This window comes from Hyla sarda, chromosome 10 (assembly GCF_029499605.1).
Source record: "Hyla sarda isolate aHylSar1 chromosome 10, aHylSar1.hap1, whole genome shotgun sequence".
Classification (NCBI taxonomy): Eukaryota; Metazoa; Chordata; class Amphibia; order Anura; family Hylidae; genus Hyla; species Hyla sarda.
Genome location: NC_079198.1, coordinates 65,876,738 through 65,897,562, shown reverse-complemented (window position 1 = coordinate 65,897,562; position 20,825 = coordinate 65,876,738). Strand labels below are relative to the sequence as shown.

At 43.5% G+C, this 20,825-nt stretch overlaps 1 protein-coding gene across 1 annotated transcript in view; it reads left to right on the top strand.

Moving 5' to 3' along the window:
• Positions 1-20,825, top strand: part of LOC130293606 (brain-specific angiogenesis inhibitor 1-associated protein 2-like) — a 177,806-nt gene that overhangs the window by 78,069 nt on the left and 78,912 nt on the right. The window contains exons 5-7 of the mRNA XM_056542478.1: positions 5,087-5,148; positions 9,321-9,392; positions 9,506-9,643. Coding sequence (XP_056398453.1) covers positions 5,087-5,148; positions 9,321-9,392; positions 9,506-9,643 — 272 coding nt within the window. The remainder of the gene's footprint in view (positions 1-5,086; positions 5,149-9,320; positions 9,393-9,505; positions 9,644-20,825) is intronic.

Sequence of the window (20,825 nt, the reverse complement as noted above, 5' to 3'; positions counted from 1 at the left end):
TGCTGCCTACTAATGTGGGGGAACATGCTGCCTACCTAATGTGGGGGGAACTACAAGGTACTGTACATTGCGGTAGAAGGGGTAGTCTTATATGGCGAGTATATCCCAAACTCTACATTTTAACTGTAAAAGTTGGGGGTCGTCTTATACACCCAGTCGTCTTATACGCCGGCATATACGGTATGTGGGGGGGGGGGAGAGGAGTCCTACAGATACAACCGGCCCTTTGAGGGTGACCAAACTGCTGATGCAGTCCCCGATGAATTTGAGTTTGACACCCCTGCTCTAAGCTATTCAGGGTACCCCAGTGAGATAGAGAGTCCCCTTCCTCTATACTTCTTATTATAGGGTATATAGGATCAGGAGAGGTTTAGGTTCCGGAGCGGGGCCGCCCTTATCAGGGCGTAAACTCCGCCTAGGGGTAGGTCTTAGTGAGAGGGCATTATAGGGAGATGCCAGGCTAGCGGCCTATTGCTACTTTTTGGCCTAACATATCCCTTTAGCTCCTTTCCCCCTCTCTAACCTTGACATTATACTGACCCTTAGTCAGGTGACCGAATCAGAATTTGTTATATTTGGTATTATATCTTTACTATGATTTGGACCGGTCTAATAGATATATTTGATTTTTCTTAGTCCTTGTTTTTGATCCTGATTGGGGGTAGGCATTGTGACTACAGGGACAAATTACTTTACAATAATTTTTGTTTATTTTTGTGATTGATGTTTTGGGACCTAAGTTTTTGGTTTCCCTTTTAGCCTGGTTTATATTAAAAGTTAAGTCTTAGTGTTTTTTTCGTGATTCTCTGATGTAACTTGAGGATCATGGGCCGGTAGCGCAATTCACTTCTCAACTTGTAGCAGTTTATGTCATAACTGTTTCATAGGATGACTCCAATGACTTATTATGAGGTCAGAACGAACATAGCTGTGAGCTAGGGAGTAAAGAGCGCTACCGCTTCTCTCTGCTTGTTCTACTGAGACCCCGACCGATCAAAACTTTTAAAATGTGTCTGTGACATATCAAATTTTTTTTGAAATGACAGACACTTTAATTGTGAACCATTTTTTGCATAGAACAACCATATTTAATCCAAACTAAGTATCATACACTTTTTTTTTACAAGCGTAATAATAACAGCCATAAAATAAACTACATATGAACTGCTATCAAGCCTTTTAGATTCAATGTAATTCAAGAAAACTATATGCTAGCATACCCTGAGCTGTTTAACTACTACCGGATCTGTAGCCACTACAGGACAACAATGATTTTACTGTAGGAAACATAGTATTATACTGAACATGAATTTGTAAATAATATTTGTATGAGGCAATGTATCACTAAGACAACTTGTTGGGTATTGAGGCAACGATTGTTAGGAAGTGCTGATACACAGACCACATGAATTTTATTTCTCCACTGACTCATCTCCAGAGTAACATAAATTACCATCAGAGAACATAAAGCTTCTAGTTCAGAAACCAAAATGACCCTATAGTGACGGTAAGTAAAGTGTGTAGTAAAGTTTAGGTTGGCATACAATTTGTGTCAGGAGTAAACAAACAGTATTGCCTGCAGTACTAAGACAACACCTGAATGACAAGCTATTTTTTTCAGGTTACTGAGGTCTAAAGATAGAGACATAGCTGTAAGGGGTATTCCGGGCAAAAACATTTTATCCCCTATCCAATAGGGGATAAGATGTCTTATCACGGGGGGCCTGCTGCTGAGACCCCCCGCGATCTCCCTGCAGCACCCGCATTCTATGCGGGTGCTGAATCTCCAGTTTCGGAAACCTCCGGGTTTCCTGGACTGGGGACGTGACGTCACGCCACGCCCCCTCCATTCATGTCTATGGGAGGGCGTGTGACGGAGGGGGCGGAGGTTTCTGTGGTGTCCCGGTACCGTATTGGATACCGTGCCTTGTATGGTGGTCCCCAAAATCAGAGTTACTACGTTCAGGTAGGGTCCCCCAGTTGGGACAGACCCTAGTCGCCTTTTCTTTTCTAATTTTGTAATGTTTAAATCTATATATTTAATATAATGTATATTAGTATGCTTACCTTGGTAGCATCGCAGGACCTTCAGTCATGTGACTATGTTAATTCCTCTATAGTATGTTGGAAGATCTTTGGAGGTCCTTGGGTCACATGATTACCCAGAAGTAATTGACAGAAGTATTGGACCAATCAGCTTAAGGCCAGCCCCTGCCCATATAAGGGAGCTGCAGCCAATGATCGCTCTCTCTTGGGTTGCTGCTCTCGTGGATGCTGGACTATTTGGACGGATCTGCGCAACTTACAAAGACAAGCTAGGCCAGAAGCCTGCTGGCCTCAGCGTGAACTCAGCATGAGCTAAAGCTAGTGTGACTGCTGGACCTCAACTAAATCCCCTAAATCCAGCGGAACAGCGCATATCAGTCTACGGACTCTAAAACGCTTAAGGTCCCAACCACTGTCAATATCTAACTTTACTTGTACAGAGACTGTTCCGGTTATAAAGCTTGCATAAAATCTTCAGTAAAAGTTCCAACTGTTTTCAGAAAACTCTCCGGTTGTGGACATTCAATTATTTCATACCTTCCTATTGCTCTTGGGAAGGGTGGCGGTAGGACAAGAATTACAGAGGAGCCCTCACCCTGGTGTCACGAGTAGAAAGGGTTGAACAGACCCCATTAAAGTACCGCACATCTACACCCCATACACCCTACACCCCCAAGCTACCACATTTCCGAAACTGGAGATTCAGCACCCGCATAGAATGCGGGTGTGCAGGGAGATCACGGGGGCGTCTCAGCAGCGGGCCCCCTGCGATCAGACATCTTATCCCCTATCCTTTGGATAGGGGATAAAATGTTTTTGCCCGGAATACCCCTTTAAGTTCCTGGGCCCTAAAGTAAAATCTGTAGCATGGCTCTAAATCCCATCTGTACTTTATCCTGCAATAAGGCAGAGGGATCTTTTGGGCACCAATTGGTTCTTAGGCCTGGGTGCAGCCACAACATTTGCACTCCCTACAGTTACTTTTCTATATACAAATGAGCCAGAAATGTAGGAAGTTTACTACCATTATTAGCATGTCAATAATTTAGGGGCCTCTACAGTAAAATATCTGGCATCTGCTGATTTTGGGGCACATGGGGGCCTACATTTTTAAATCTTTCTAATTTGTGTCTTATTCAATAGGGAAATGCAATGGGGGAACCAATGGACACAGCTGGGAAATACAAATAGCACCCAAATGCTTCTCCACAATGTTTAATGTACCTAGACTTGTAGTTCCCCAGAGGGTGTATCTTTTGTGTACAAGTTAATCAGAGATCAATGCAGGAAACTGCTACTGGCTGTGACTTTTACACTAGTTTTGCTTACTAAATGGTAACCCATAAGGTTAGCTAACACTGTTTTTTGGTGATGGGTAGCACCACCGTTCTAACTATGCAAGGTCTGTTCACATAACATATACTTCAAACTGGAAGCAGCGCAAAAGCTACTCGGCAGTGACATATAGACTGCTCCTGTGTCACACGTGACATACCCTAAAAGGAGATTTATGAATTCTGATATTATTCACCGTTTATCAAACTTAAAAAGTGCCATAGAAAAGAGCTTAGAAAGGGCAAATATAAGAAAAGTACATTATGCATGAGACACAAGTTGAGTGAGGGACCGTAATAAACTTATTATAAACCAATATAGTCTAATAATACTGGTAAGTAGGAATTCCCCTAAATGTTCTCTATTGTAAAGTACTAGACTGTAACTGGTACTTCCAGCACTAAGCTCATTGCAGGTCTACAGTGAGTCATGTTATTCTTCATTGTCAATTTCCTTATCACCTTCTAAGAAGCAATATTGTTTTCCAAGCCACATGTATACACTGAGTAATGACCTCAGTTCTCTGAAGTATACCCCCTGCGGAAGACTACAACTTGTTGTTATAAGCGATATTATAATGTTATAATGTATCCAGACATCGGCATCTCTGCCGGAGTATTTCAGCAATGTGGGAGTAAGTGATTAGTTATGTCTTAGTCTTCTTAAATGGAATGGAACTAAAAGATAATCTGAGTCACGTTGAGCCACAAGAATGTCATAATTAGGGTAAAAACAGTTGGAAACAATATTCATCTTTATTTCTGCTCAGGAGGGTAACAGTGTGTAGCTGGTGCTGACATGGCTGCAATTTTGATCTGTCCCATATTACTTTTGGTTCTAAATTAGCTGTAGTAATATCACACAGAACATTTCTACCAATAGTTATATTCTGTTCCATTAAATAGGAAAACAACAAAAAAATCTGTACAATCAAAAAAGAGCAGTATCAAGAAAGAGCTCTGGATTCTCCATACCTGTAGGATGGCGGCTGCTTTCAGTAACTGACATCTGCATCGGTGCTATCACTGTGGCCAGTCATTTAACCATCTACATGCCACTGTTAATACTGACTGTTCCTGCGTGAGGGTCCTTCAATTCAATCGGCACCCCCACAACACATTCACTGGTGCTGATCATGGCTGCCATGTAAAATCTACTTTTACAGCCTGTCAGAGGTAGGGTGTAATAATGGATTCAAATTACCCCCATTTCCCTTTTTTCCCCAAAAAAAGAAAAAAAAGTCCAAACTGCAAAAATATATTTTGGCACTACCATATATGGAAATGTCCACACTATTAACCCCTACCCGCAAACTGATGTACCTGGTAGATCAGGATTTCATGTATTTTAATGCAATCCTCCCACAAACAGTCAGAGAGGAATCAGTCAGCTATACCCCAGGGCTACAATGTCTTTCTCCCCGATGACAAAGCAGAGCCAAGGCCTTGCCTCTCTGTTCATGACTGCCTATAAAATGCTGTATTCAGGAAATAAACCCACTAAAGAAAGTTACAAACGTATGACTGCAATATACGGGTACATTTCTTGTATACTGTGGCCTGTTTACTAGTCAATGCAATTTTGGGTGGTTTCCCCAATGAGGTATCACTGGATATCCCTGTAGGTAACCTCTCAGCTTTCTTCTGTTGTTTAACATCATGTGATCTGTGGTAGATTTACTAATCTTTATGGCTGATATTTACAGGTGACACTTTGTTTCAAATGGCTGAAGTCCATCGACAAATCCAAGTCCAGCTCGAGGAAGTTGTAAGTACCTTCTATAGTTTTTCTCTATGCTTAATTATAGTTAAAAAGGGTACTAGTAAAAAAAAAGGCAATGCAATCCATCACAGCACCAGATACATATGATAGGAGCATGATAGTCAATAGCTGATCGTGGTGCTCTGCTATCATGGAGAAACAGTTCAAAGGATCAACATGAGAAATGAATAGCGACAATCACCAATTCCAGCTAATTTTCTTCTTTATTGGAGCATCATACTGACAGGGGAAGACGCAATGCAACGGGGGGTTGTACTTTGGTACACTCCCTCTTTGTATTGCGTCTTCCCCCTGTATATATGTGAATATGATTTCATAACTATGTTTGTTACATTGCAAGTGTTCCATGAAGCGTATATTCTGGAGTGAGTATATTCACAGACAATAAAGACCTGTATTTAGCTGGTGAGGATTGTTATCAGAAGATTCCCATTGCAGATTATTAGAAGACGATTCCAATTTCTAAAGGGAGAAATTCCAAAAATTGCATATACAGTAATGGTATTGCTTGGTATGCACCTACCAAATGTTTATTCATCTAGGTCTCGTCTGATGTTTGTTGTGCTATCTCGGCTCTGTACAAGCCTTCTGGTTGCAGTAATTACAGTGTGATGTCAGGGCTCCATTGTAATTACGTTATTGCTGCTATAAAGAAGCTTCACACTCAGCTAATGGATTAGGGATTGTTAACTATTAAGAAAATATACACTATTTATTTTTCCTTTGTGTTCTACTAAAGAAGCCCAGAAACATAATGACATAGGACATGATTCTGGAGGTTTATGTCTGTCCCATGTGATAGTGTGCCACAGCTGCTGTAGAAAAACATGCACATAGGAATGCTCAGTAGGAAAACATTTACTCAGTACTTCTGATATAACAAAAGAAAGCAATTCTTCCAAGCCACTAAACCTTGTTTTTCCTGAATTAACACAAATTGATAGTTAAAGGGTTTTATGAGATTAAAATAAATAAATAAATACAGCCTGCTAAGGTAATAGTAACAAAAGTAACAAAAAATATGCTACAAAGTAACAAAATACACATTACTTACCTGTCTTCAGTCTAGCCTAAGACCCCATGGAAACATGTGTAAAGTCCCACAACGTGTAGTAGTCCTGGGTGGTGGATAAATGTCTGTGCCTTTATGTCAGGAAAATTTGTATTCTGCCCTATATATCCGACACTGCAAGGTGTAACAAGGGTTAAAGCACTACACACACATGTAATGCAGAGGTTACACTAGAGATAGGTGCCCTTTAAGGGCAAGAATCACATGTCAGATGTAATGAAGGGAAGTTCATATAAGGCCTGGCTCACCTATCACTAAGTTAAAGGGGTACTCGGGTGGAATTTTTTTTTCTTTCAAGCGTACCCGTCAGATGCATAAATCATATATTTGTTTTTTTATATCACTCAGTACCTAATCCTGACCATGCACTTTTTTTAAATTTTTTATTACACTTTTAATTTAGCTCACTAGTCTGAATTACTCTCAAAGGGAGGGGGTGTGGCCTCACTGTGCAGATCTCCACCCCCCTCCCTCAGTATGCTGTCTGCTCACATCTCCCCTTGCATTAGCAAAACTACAACTCCCAGCTTGTCCTCACTGACAGTAACGGGACACAAGATGACAGTGGGATGATTTTTCCTCCAGCTGTGAGCCCTGCGCTCACAGCTGTCAATCAAGGAAGTGTGTCCATGACATAGGTGATGAGGCATGGACACAGCAGGACTAGTATGTGTCCAAGCAGGAAGGGGGGGCAGTTGTTTGACTGGCTTTTTCAGTATGAAATACTGAAAAATTTCTAATGAAAGCAATTGCAAAACCTATTGGTTTTACATGCTTTACAACAGTTTTTGTATCTGACAGTGCCCATTTAAATCAACTGGTGGCAGTAAGTAAGATTTGTAAATTACTTTTATTAAAAAATCTTTATCCTTCCAATACTCAGCTGCTGTATACTACAGAGGAAGTGATATAGTTATTTTCTGTCTGACCACAGTGCTCTCTGCTGACACCTCTGTTCATGTCAGTAACTGTCCAGAGCAGTAGAGGATTGCTATGGTCATTTGCTCCTGCTCTGGACAGTTCCTGACATGGACAGAGGTGTCTGCAGAGAGCACTGTGGTCAGACAAAAAAGAAATTCAAAAAGAATTGCGGAGAATACAGCAGCTGATAAGTAATGGAAGGATTAAGATTTTTATATAGAATTAATTTACAAATCTGCTTAACTTTCTGGCACCAGTTGTTTTACAAAAAATTGTATTCCATTAGGCTACCCCTTTAACACGAGCCGAGTACGCGTTTGGAGAGAAACCAAGTTCAATACCAAGCCTACACTGATAGGGTGTCCATAGTCCACTACATTCAAGATTGAAAAAGATACAAGAAAAAGGAAATGGGGAGATGGATCGCGCTACCAATGATAAACACCATTCACAGGATTTCACCTCACAGGTGAGTTTGTTCAATACCACACATGCAATACCTGATAAAACCGCCATAACGACTTTGAAATGTGTTGCATGTGTTGTATTGGAGGAGAAATCCTGTGAATGGTGTTCATCAGCGTCAGCGCGATCCATCTCCTGGTTTCCTTTTTCTGCTATCTCTTTCAAATTTGACACAATTATCAATTAATGTCCTGGGATAGACGCGACTGCTGTGTCCAGAACTTTCCTAAACAAGTCAGTCCTTTTCCAAGTCAAGTCAATTTAGTTACTGATACACTGCAACAAACACTGCTCCTCTGTACACAATAGAAACCATTGCAGTGCCTACAGCCTGGGACATTGTCAAACCAACTGTTACTCCTGTTTGCATATGAAGTTTTACAAGTAAACTTGCATTGCACCGACCCCTCGTTTACCTGTGTCTGGTTATCTGCACCACTACAACACCAAGGGCACCCAACCAACATCACCAGCACACAGTATACAGGGACACACCTGAGAATCCAGCCTCTTCATTGACAAAAGTGAAAAGAAAAAAAAAGAACAGTTTTTGATCTAGACTGCATGTGGTATAACTATCCTGAAAAAGGGGCAGGTACAGCCTAGAAACTGCTTGTCTGTCCTATTTATTGGATTAATGTAGAGTAACGAACAAAAGGAAGTCTGGCACAGCCCTTACTTCTGTCACTCAATGGACAATAGGTACGTAGGGAAGTATAACTTGCCGAGTCTTCAACTTGCTCAGTCATCAAATATGCAGAGTAAAGGAAACGTTTTCACAGTAGAATGTTGAAATGACGGCACTCACCACTTCTTGCTTATTCTTTCTTCTTTATTAGAAGTACTTCATATTTTCAGGGGGAGACACACATAGTGGGTGGGTGGTACAGAATAAGGCTACAGCGCCGTTTCGCACCTGCTTGTGCTTCGTCGGGCCTCGTAGAGGCCCAACGAAGCACAAGCTGTTGCGAAACGGCGCTGTAGCCTTCATATTTCCTGCTTGCGCTCTGAGGCCCGACAAAGCAAAGCAGGTGCGAAACAGCGCTGTAGCCTTTTTCTGTACCCCCCCCCCCACTATGTGTGAAGTACTTCTAATGAAGAAGAAAGAATAAGCAAGAAGTGGTGAGTGCTGTCATTTCAACATTCTACTATGAAAATATTCATTGGATTGTTGAGCGTTTTAGCAAAATTCTTAAAACCCATTCCTGTTACACTGATTTCAGGGACTGCAACTGAATTTCTATACATATCGCTTTGATGTCAGGTCATTAAACCCTACTCACCTTTATTTTTGGAGTGCTGCTGACTTTTTTCGTTTGGTGTGGATATCTATATCCTTGCTATATGGATAACATATGTACATAAATCTCTGTGCAAGTAATGTGCATATAGGTGGCTAAGGACTCGGTCATGTTTATTTAAGGAAATCACGTCATTTTGGTACAATCTGGTTTTACAAACCTGGGTGACAACCATTATAGCTGCTATTAGAGCCTACATGGGGGATGTGTCAGATTTTTGTCTCAGACATAAAAAAAAACAACCAATCCCAACTCGGCTTTTATTTCTCTGTTAAAATTAAATCTTTGCTGTGATTGGCTGGTATCTGTCTGAAACAAAAATTGGCCAGAGAAATCTGTTGTTGTACAATAGAATGTTATTGGACGAAAACTAATATATTTCTAACTTTTTTTTCCAGCTTAAACTTTTCCACTCCGAACTCTTGGCTCAACTGGAACACAAGCTGGAGTTAGACATTAAGTATCTAACCGTGCGTAGTTTCCCTTCCGTTCTGTTACATTGTCTATTGTCATACGTGTTTCACCTTCTTGGTATCAGGGGATTGTCATTTTTAACAGATAGTGTTTCCTTCTCTCTTCCCAGGCGACACTGAAAAAATATCAAGTTGAGCATCGTTCCAAGTCAGAGTCTATTGAGAAATGTCAGTCTGAGCTGAAGAAGCTGAGGAAAAAGTCTCAAAATAGCAAAAACCCCCAGAAGTATGGAGACAGAGAGGTGCAGGTACAGTGATATAAACCTGTGTAGAAGAGTATTGTATATAGAGAAAGTATCCAGCTAGAAATACCACGAAGTCTCACATAAGCAGAACTGTGAGAAGCTTTCACTGCTGTGGTACATACGACATGGCTGTAATGAAAACGACAGTCTACTGGATGGGAGGGAAAATATTACTATCGTTTTTACTTTTACTACAATTTTTTAATTCATATTTTCCTCTTAAAATTCGTATTCAGAGCAGTGAATTGTGAGTGGTAAATGGCAAAGAGAGTGTGAGTATCTTTTCCTATTTATAGCAGCGCTATCTGTAATTAAATGATGGATTATCTGGTTAGGTTCCAATCTAGAGCCTTGTAGGACAAATCTGACTAGTAAAATAATACAGTAAAGGGTGAGATGTGTAACCTAGGCAACCAGAGAAGCTGGAGGATATCTTTTTTGGGAGATGCATTTGCAACAATTTTCTTACTCAGCCCCACCAATCATAAGAACAGAGGTCCCTTGTCATAAAGTGAATGGAGCAGTTGCATACTGAGACTTTTGAACATTGCTGAGTGCTGTATTTGGCTGTGTTCAGAACTCCCACAGAGAGTGAATAGAGCAGTGTCCAAGCATACATGCTGCCAACACATTCACTTTGGGAACGAGACCTCCATTTTTGTGATCTGTGGAGGTACCAATGATTGGATGCCAATTGGTAAGCTAGTTGTCATCTATACTGGGAATTTGTGATAAATGTCAGTTTTTTTCCCTCATATAATGCATATTCATCATCACTAGCCCTACAGTGCCATCTGTTTCATATCAGCACCGCTACATCCATATGTTTTATAATTGTAGCTGTGTCATGTGATCAGACATCTTATCCCCTATCCTTTGAATAGGGCATAAGATGTCTAGGGGCGGAATACTCCTTTAAACAACAACAACAACAAAAAAAAAACTACTGGTGCTGGTCCCTGATGAATTGGAGTGCCGCTCAGCCATAACCTGTTTAGAGCAGGAGTTGTTTAAGATAGGGATTGGTTTTGGACACAGGGAGTTGTTTGCGACACGGACAGAAGTATCAGCAAAGAGCACTGTGGTCAAACTTGAAATAACTACATGACTTCCTCTGGAGTATACAGCTGCTGATAAGTACTGGAAGGATTAAGATTTTTAAATAGAAGTAATTTACAAATTTGTATAACTTTTTGGCACCAGTTGATTAGAATTTTATTTTTTTACCTCCAAAGTATCCCTTTAACTAAGGGGTTCAAATGTAACATGCTGCTGGGGGTGCACAGAAATAATGAAGACATATACTTTCCTGTCCTGCTCTACCGCTGCTGCCGATCTCCACCGTTGTCCTCTTTCCAAATACTTCTGCTGAATGTGGAATAAATAACTGCTCAACATAGACAGAATAGAGAAATCTATACTGGGTAGGAATTTCCTGTCCTCATGACACCTCAGTGATGTTTTAAGGACATTGGCAAAACTTGGTTGAGGAAACCAGCAGCAGTGGGGAAGTGGGAGAAGTAAATATATGTCTTACATTGTTATTGCTATATTGTTACTGTATACCGTATTTATCGGCGTATAACACGCACTTTTTAGGCAAATTTTTTTAGCCTAAAGTCTGTGTGCGTGTTATACGCCGATACACCCCCAGGAAAGGCAGGGGGAGAGAGGTCGTCGCTGCCCGCTTCTCTCCCCCTGCCTTTCCTGGGGTCTAGAGCGCTGCTGTCGGCCCTTCTCACCCCCTGGCTATCGGCGCCGCTGCCCGTTCTGTCCCCCTGACTATCGGTGCCGGCGCCGATAGCCAGGGGGAGAGAAGCGGCGCCAACAGCCAGGGGGAGAGAAGGGGCAGCGGCACCCATTGCCGGCGCCGCTGCCTCGTTGCCTCCCCCCATCCCCGGTGGCATAATTACCTGAGTCGGGTCCGCGCTGCTGCAGACCTCCAGCGTGCGTCCCCGGCGTCGTTGCTATGCGCTGAACGGCAGGGGGAGAGAAGCGGGCAGCGACGGCCTCTCTCCCCCTGCCTTTCCTGGGGGTATATCGGGGTATACACGCGCACACACGCACCCTCATTTTACCATGGATATTTGGGTAAAAAACTTTTTTTACCCAAATATCCTTGGTAAAATGAGGGTGCGTGTTATAGGCCGGTGCGTGGTATACCCCGATAAATACGGTATGTCTTATATTGTTGTTGTTATTTTCTATGTACCCCCAAGCTACAATATTTTCAGCATACAATGGTCTTTTCTGGACTATAGTAACTTGAAATCAGACTCAACATACAATGCAGTTCAGATCAGTATTATTTGCCAATGGCTGGAAGAACTGAATACCGTATATACTCGAGTATAAGCCACCCCGAATATAAGCTGAGGCCCCTAATTTCACCCCAAAAAACATAGGAAAACCTATTGACTCGAGTATAACCCTAGGGTGGGAAATACATCATCCCCCACCCCTGTCATCATCCATCATTCCTCTCCCCTGTCATCATCCCCCCTGTCATCATCCCGCCCCCCCCTGTCATCATTCCATTCCCCCGTCATTATCCAGACCCCCCTTATCCCCCCTGTCATTATCCAGAACCCCCTCATCCCCCCCATCATCATACAGACCCCCCTCCTCCCCCATCATCTTACAGACCCCCCTCATCCCCCCTGTCATCATTCAGATCGCCCCCTCCCCTGACATCACAGATGTCTACTGTGCACTAATGTCCCTGCGTGGCGGCATCAATGTAGCGTCGCTAGCGGAGAAGAGGGCCTCCCGGTCAAGATGGACAGCCCTTCCCACTGTAAGTCAGATGATCCCTGCAGCGTAGATGGACGACAAAGGATGGCCCGGCCCATCCCCTCGCCATACAATAAACCCCCACCGGTATGCCTGCTATTTTTAATTTTTTTCCCTTCACTCGAGTATAAGCCGAGGGGGGGACGTTTTCAGCACAAAAAATCATGCTGAAAAACTCGGCTTATACTCGAGTATATACGGTAATCAGAATAAGCTTTCACTGGTAAAACTCCTGTATTACTGAAGTGCATGCACTGACTGACTGTCTGGTAACGCCCCCTACAGCACAGGGAGGTACTACATGTTCTGTACTACTCTTTACCTGTGCCAGGATTTGCTTTTCCTTTGGACACCAGGTGGGGCGGCTCCATTATATTTTTTTGGACATTGTATATACTGTACAGAACCCTGAAGAAGCTCCTGTCCTCTACATAGACAGTGATTAACAGCTCCCAGCAGCTTTCTTACTTTTATATATGAGGACTTTTATCTGTATTAGTTATCTATTTATTTTTCTGTAATCTTTGCATTTACCTATTTTTAAATGACATTTTGGAAACATTACCACGTTCCATAGAGTAATGGTCTCAATATATAATGGTTTCAACATACAATGGTCGTCCTGAAACCGATTAATATTGTAACTTGATTGACCTTTGTATAAAAATGCCCAAACAATCACTTTGATTTCTATAAAAGACATAACATGAAAATACCGTTTATACTCGAGTATAAGCCGAGTTTTTCAGCACGATTTTTCGTGCTCAAAACACCCCCCTCGGCTTATACTCGAGTGAACTCTCCGCCCTCAGTGGTCTTGAACCCGCGGACCTCCTGATGTTTCAGAACTACAACTCCCAGCAAGCCCGGGCAGCCATCGGCTGTCCGGGCTTGCTTGGAGTTGTAGTTTTGAAACTTCTGGAGGTCCGCAGGTTGAAGACCACTGCGGCCTTCGACATCATCCAGACCCCCCACCCCCCTTTAGTTTTGTACTCACCTCCGCCCGGCGGGACGTTAGGGTGCGCTGGTCCGGTGCTGCAGGACTGTCCGGTGGGATAGTCGTTCCGGGCTGTCCATCTTCACCAGGGGGGCCTCTTCTCCGCGCTTCGGGCTTGGCCCCGGAATAGTCACGTTTCCTTGACGACGACGCACAGGGACATTCATTAGCAACGTCCCTCTGCGTCGTCGTCAAGGCAATGCCTCTATTCCGGGCCAGAAGCGCGGAGAAGAGGCCCCCCCCGGTGAACATGGACAGCCCGGAACGACTATCCCTCCCCACCGGACGGTCCTGCAGCACAGATGGCCCGGACCAGCGCACCCTAACATCCCGCCGAGCGGAGGTGAGTACAAAACTAAAGGGGGTGACAGGGTGGGGGGGGCTGTCTGATGTCGAAGGCCACAGTGGTCTTCAACCTGCAGACCTCCAGATGTTTCAAAACTACAACTCCCAGCTGGGAGTTGTAGTTTTGAAACATCTGGAGGTCCGCAGGTTGAAGACCACTGTGTCAGACATTGACAAGCGGTGATGATGAAGGGGGGGGGGCTGATGACATGTGGTGATGATGACAAGGGGATGATGAAGGGGCTGTGTGGGATGATGACAAGGGGATGATGAAGGGGGGGTGTGGGATGATGACAGGGGGATGATGAAGGGGGGTGTGGGATGATGACAAGGGGATGATGAAGGGGGGGTGTGGGATGATGACAAGGGGATGATGAAGGGGGGGTGGGATGATGACAAGGGGATGATGAAGGGGGGTGTGTGGGATGATGACAAGGGGATGATGACAGGCGGTGATGATGAAGGGGGGGATGATGACAGGCAGTGATGATGAAGAGGTGATGATGACAGGCGGTGATGATGAAGGAGGATGATGACAGGGTGATGATGATGAGGGTGTTAATGACGGGGGTCTGGATGATGACAGGGGGGATGATGTATTTCCCACCCTAGGCTTATACTCGAGTCAATAACTTTTCCTGGGATTTTGGGGTGAAATTAGGGGCCTCGGCTTATATTCGGGTCGGCTTATACTCGAGTATATACGGTATGTATGAGAAACAACACATTCGGGGAGACAAAAAAAAACTGTGTGCACCAGAGTTTTGGCACAGTTTACATAAATAAATAGGCACATATGTTATTAGATAGATTTTTAAAACAAAATAAACAAAAAGAATCGAGATTTGCACCACGCTTAACAAACTGACGTGGCTTTGCAGAAAGTTGACATGGCTTCAGAAAAATGGGGCATGACTTAAATGCATCAAAATTGCAACAATTTTTTGTCACATATTTTTGACTTAAAATTAAGTTTTGAAAATGTGTAACACTTAGACTACACTATAAAGAGTATAAAGATGCACCAGATTTTCAAACATCATTAGGCACTGTTAAAAATCTCAAGCTCTCATGTTGTTATCATCACATTCTTTTACATCCACCTCCTCTAAAGTATTCCATCTCATCACTTTTACTGTGTTTCTACTGAAAAAAGGTCATGCTTTAGTAGCATCCATGGGTGACATTTATCAGGTATTTAAAGCCTTTTTTTTTTTTCAAATTCACAATGTTTTTATTAGAGAAACGGTACAAATTGGTACAAGAAGCATTACTGAAGCAGAGAATGGTAAGAACTAAGCGACCGTACAGGTCTTAATAACCAATACAATGCTCAAACAAGAAAGCATATATAAAAAACAGAAAATATCAAACTGGGGAATAAGGGGTAAGAGCCAGGGGAGACACAAGGAGAAGGCATAGGGACTGAAGGGAAAAGAAATGTGTCACAGAGGAAGGCAGTGGGTAGGGGAAGAGGGGGCCCAGTCGGGCCAGTGGGGAAGGAATAAAAATGGAATAAAGAGCACAAGTGGTTAAAGCCTTTTTTTATTATTCCAGGTGTACAAAAAGTCTCATGTGCACCTAAGCATTTTTTTGTGCGACTTTTGTGGGTAAACAAAAAGTTACAAACAGCCTTACCTAAGCAAATTTCAGTTTTCACTTTGCAGTGGTGACAAATTTATGATGTGCGGAAGTTGAACGTAGGCAAAAAAAATTTTGCAAACCCCTTACAAAAAGTGGTAAATCTGCATCAGTTCTGACCTGGAGTACGAAACTCCTGAACGTGAGCAAAATTTTAAAGTCTCTTAAAAGTCTCAGCTGCGACTTTTTGGTTTTGCTTATGTGCTCCAAATTTATCAACCTCCTATGTTAGTATGATAAATATGTCCCACATAAGCAAAACTAAAGAAAAAACATGCCTTCAGTACTTGCTTACCAAAGCAAACAATGATAAATGTTCCCCCATGTGTTTATATATATATGAAAAATTTGATTCGTCTGATTCGCCGAATATTCAGAAAAAATTTGTTTCGGGTTGAATTTATTTGTGATGAATCTATATTAAAAACGTCTATTTCTGGCCTACAGAGAGCCTCAATAGGGGTGTAGAACACTTTTCTTTGTTCTAACACACATATGGAGTGTGCTGGGGTAGTGAAATAATACTGTTATTCAGTATGACATGCAGATTACAGGCATCGCCATTAGAATCACTGCCGCAGAGCAGCACAATGACAGAGCATGAAGTTGGCATCAGTATGAGACCATATAGCGGCTGAATGACACAGCATGGAGGTGTTGGCAACATGAGGAGACCATATAGTGGCTGAATGACACAGTGTGGAGGTATTGGCAGCATGAGGAGACCATATAGTGGCTGAATGACACAGCATGGAGGTGTTGACAACATGAGGAGACCATTTAGTGACTGAATGACACAGCTTTGATGTGGCTGAAGCATGAGGAGACCATAAAGTGGCTAAATGACACAGCGTGAAGGTGTTGACAGTATGAGGAGACCATATAGTGGCTGAATGACGCAGCTTTGATGAGGCTGAAGCAGGAGAACAGCATTGTGTGGCTGAATGACACAGCCTGGAGGTGTTAGCAGCATGAGGAGACCATATAGTGGCTAAATGAGGTGTTGGCAGCATGAGGAGACAAAAGGGCCTCACAATTCCTAAGATTAAAAGATGAATTTTGAAATTTAAATTGAAGATGTATGGCAGCTTGTGCTATCATAAACCTTTTAAGGTAATGTCCCAGGCCCAGCAGCATCACTAAACCATATAGTTGCTGAATGACACAGCCTGGAGCTGGCAGCAGCATGAGTAGACACTAGGGCTTCACAATCCCTAAGATTAAAAGATGAATTTTGAAATTTAAATTGAAGATTTATGATAGCTAGTGCTAACATAAACATTTTTAGGCCCAAGTCCAGCAGCATCAGTAAACCATATATTGGCTGAATGACACAGCATGGAGATGGCTGAATCATGAGAAGACCCCATAGTGGCTGAATGGCACAGCCTAGAGGTGGCTGAAGCATGAGGAGACTATAGTGGCAGAATGGCACAGCCTGGAGGTGGCTGAATCATGAGGAGACCATATAGTGGCTGAATGACACAGCCTGGAGGTGGCTGAAGCATGAGGAGACCATTGAAATTTCAGATTTTTAAATTGAAATTTAAGATTTCGAAATTGAAATTGGGGATTTTTAAATTGAAATTTTAACTCCCAAGTTCAGTGTCCCGGGCCCTGGCGTGTAGGTACAAAGGTCCAAATCGAACAAGGAGTCACATGTCCCATGGCAGGACAATGACAGAGCCTGGAGGTGGCATCAGTATGAGGAGACCATATAGTGGCTGAATGACTGCCTGGAGTTTGTGGCAGCATGGAGAGACCATATAGTGTCTGAATGGCACAGTCTGGAGGTGGCTAAAGCATGAGGATACCATATAGAGGCTGAGTGGCACAGCCTGGAGGTGGCTGAAGCAAGAGGATACCATTTAGTGGCTGAAGGGCATAGCCTGAAGTTTGCTGAAGCATGAGGATACCATATAGTGGTTGAATGGCACAGCCTGGAGGTGGCTGAAGCATGAGTAGAACATATAGTGGCTGAATGGCACAGCCTGGGGTTGGCTGAAGCATGAGATACCATATAGTGGCTGAACGGCACAGCCTGGAGGTGGCTGAAGCATGAGGAGACAATATAGTGTCTGAATTGCACAGCCTGGAGGTGGCAGAAGCATTAGGACACCATATAGTGGCTGAATGGCACAGCCTGGAGTTGGCTGAAGCATGAGGAGACCATATAGTGGCTGAATGAGAGGTGGCATCAGGAGTCCTGAAAGTGACCCTAATGCAAGGAATTTCTGAAATTGGGGACCAGCACCTTCATTATGTTTTGCATGGCAGCACAATGAGAGAGCCTGGAGGTGGCAGCATTAGCACAAGGAGACCATATGGCAGCACAATGACATAGCCTGGAGGTGGCAGCATCAGCATGAGGAGACCATATAGTGGAACAACGACAGAATGTGGAGGGGGTATCATTAGCATGAGGAGACCATAGAGCAGCAGAATGAGAGAGCCTGGTGGTGGCAGCATCAGCATGAGACCATATGGCAACACAATGACAGAGCCTGGAGGTGGTAGCATTAGCATGAGGAGAGCATAGCGCACCACAATGACAGAGCCTGGAGGTGGTAGCATTAGCATGAGGAGAACAAAGAGCACCACAATGACAGAGCCTGGAGGTGGTAGCATTAGCATAAGGAGACCATAGAGAAGCACAATGACAGAGCCGGGAGGTGGTAGCATTAGCATGAGGAGACAATAGAGCAGCACAATGACAGAGCCTGTAGGTGGCAGCAGCAGCGTGAGGGCCATGCCAACTGAGGGTTGAGTCTGAGGAACCCACCGGCTGTTGACTGGGGGCGTCGGATGTCACTTGGGATGAAGTGGATGACCGAGTAAACCAATCAATCACGGCTGATGGGTTGCTTGTCGCAACACGACTGCTAGTTGACACCGGGAGCTCAGACATCTCGCTGCGACTCCGGCTGCCACACACCCCCTACTCTGCTGCGACCTCTGCCTGTGCCTGATGAATTTAGGCATCTGTCACTCCTCTGTGCATGTCCTGGCCCTACTCTGCTTGACATACTTATTGCATATATGAGGGGAGTACAATACGCTTCACTATGCTTAAAACAGTATTTGTCTAGAACAGCAGCAGGTGGGTACTATTGGCTGTCCTTTTACAGTATCTAGGCACTTGACAGATTAACAGGTACAAAATAGTACACTTAGATGTAAGTATGTGGTATGCACTTATGAGGCCGGAAAAATGCTCTACAGTACACTTAAAAAAGCACTGGGGTAAGACACCAGCCGGGGATTACTTTTGCCTGGACTTTCACAGTATCTAGGCCCTTGACAGATTAACAGGTACAAAATAGTACTCTACTTAGATGTAGGTATGGGGTATGCACTAACGAGGGCAGAAAAATGCTCTACAGTATGCTTTAAAAAGCACTGGGATAAAACACCAGCCGGTGATTACTTTTGCCTGGACTTTCACAGTATCTAGGCCCTCGACAGATTAACAGGTACGAAATAGTACACCACTTATATGTAGGTATGTGGTATGCACTTATGAGAGCAGAAAAATGCGCTACAGTGCATTAGAAAAAACAATTGCCCACAGCACCAGCAGTACACAACAATGCTGGAGCACACAGTCACTGTGTGCTAAACCCAAAATTGCAAAAAGTCTCTCTCTCAAATACTATTAGGAATGGACTGTTGGGTATGGAATATACCGTCTACAGACTAGTATAACCAGCAGACCAGTTGTTGTGGAACAAAGACACAGATTTGCCCTATTAAATTATTTCTCCCTCCTGTGAAAACATTTCTGCACCTGAGGCAACACACAGGTCTCTGCCCCTCTCTGTAATACAATGCTGTTCACAGTGACTGAGGGGTTAATCGCTGCAGTAAGAATTAATTTCTCTGCAAATACGCTGTACTCTGTGAGTACTGAGGTGAGTGAGTGAGCCTGAGGTCACTAAGAGGTGAAACGCTGCTGCAACAAGCTTTTCTCTGTAACACACACACAGTGATGTCCTTCCTATCTCTCTGCAGTGTAATGAATGAAAGGACGAGCCGGAAAATGTCTTCCGAATATATAGGGCTGTGACATCACAGGGGTGACTGACTTCTGGTAGGCATAGGCGTGCGCAGCCTATTGCATTAGGGTGTGCACCCTAAAGCGCAAACTCACGCCGCGCGCGTGCATATATGTGTGTATATATATATATATATATATATATATATATATATATATATCGCACACATACACACAATTAGTATAGTTCCCCCACATTAGGTGCAGTATAGTTCCCCCACATTAGGTGCAGTATAAGTCCCCCCACATTAGGTGCAGTATAAGTCCCCCCACATTAGGTGCAGTATAGTTCCCCCACATTAGGTGCAGTATAAGTCCCCCCACATTAGGTGCAGTATAGTTCCCCCACATTAGGTGCAGTATAAGTCCCCCCACATTAGGTGCAGTATAAGTCCTGCCACATTAGCTGCCGTAATTGATCACTGGCCCCTGTTCTGCTTATCAAGCACAGGTAGGATTAGCGTTAGGTCTCGCACCAATTTGAGAAACCTTGGTGTTGGTGTGCGGGCTCTGGTGTGTCCTTCATATAAGGATACACTGGCGAATGTCTCAATTTTAACATCAGTGTTGAGGGATAGCCAATGTATTGTTTACATCTACCACAGTAGTGCACCCATATTCCTGTATTGTATTCCTATTGTTACACATCCACACCATTTATCTGGTGTAGGATTCTATTGTGGCACTTGTAGTCCGCTGCAGGCATCCTCCATTGTATGCATTTTTATGCTGGGGATTGCCCCTAGCAACGGACTACAAGGGCAGGATCTGCTCCCCCAGTATAAATGCACAACCGCATTTGGGGTTGAGCACCTCCAGCCATTTGAGACCACGTTTTTTGTTGTTTGTATATATATATATATATATATATATATATATATATACGCACACATACACACAATTAGTATAGTTCCCCCACATTAGGTGCAGTATAGTTCCCCCACATTAGGTGCAGTATAAGTCCCCCCACATTAGGTGCAGTATAAGTCCTGCCACATTAGGTGCAGTATAATTCCCCCACATTAGGTGCAGTTTAAGTCCCACCACATTAGGTTGGCAGTACAGTTCCCCCACATTAGGTTGGCAGTACAGTTCCCCCACATTAGGTTGGCAGTACAGTTCCCCCACATTAGGTTGGCAGTACAGTTCCCCCACATTAGGTTGGCAGTACAGTTCCCCCACATTAGGTGATGTTCAGTTCCCCCACATTAGGTGCCACCTAATATGGGGGAACTGTACTGCCAACCTAATGTGGGGGAACTGTACTGCACCTAATGTGGGGGAACTGTACTACACCTAATGAAGGGGAACTGTACTGCACCTAATGCGAGGGAACTGTACTGCACCTAATGTGG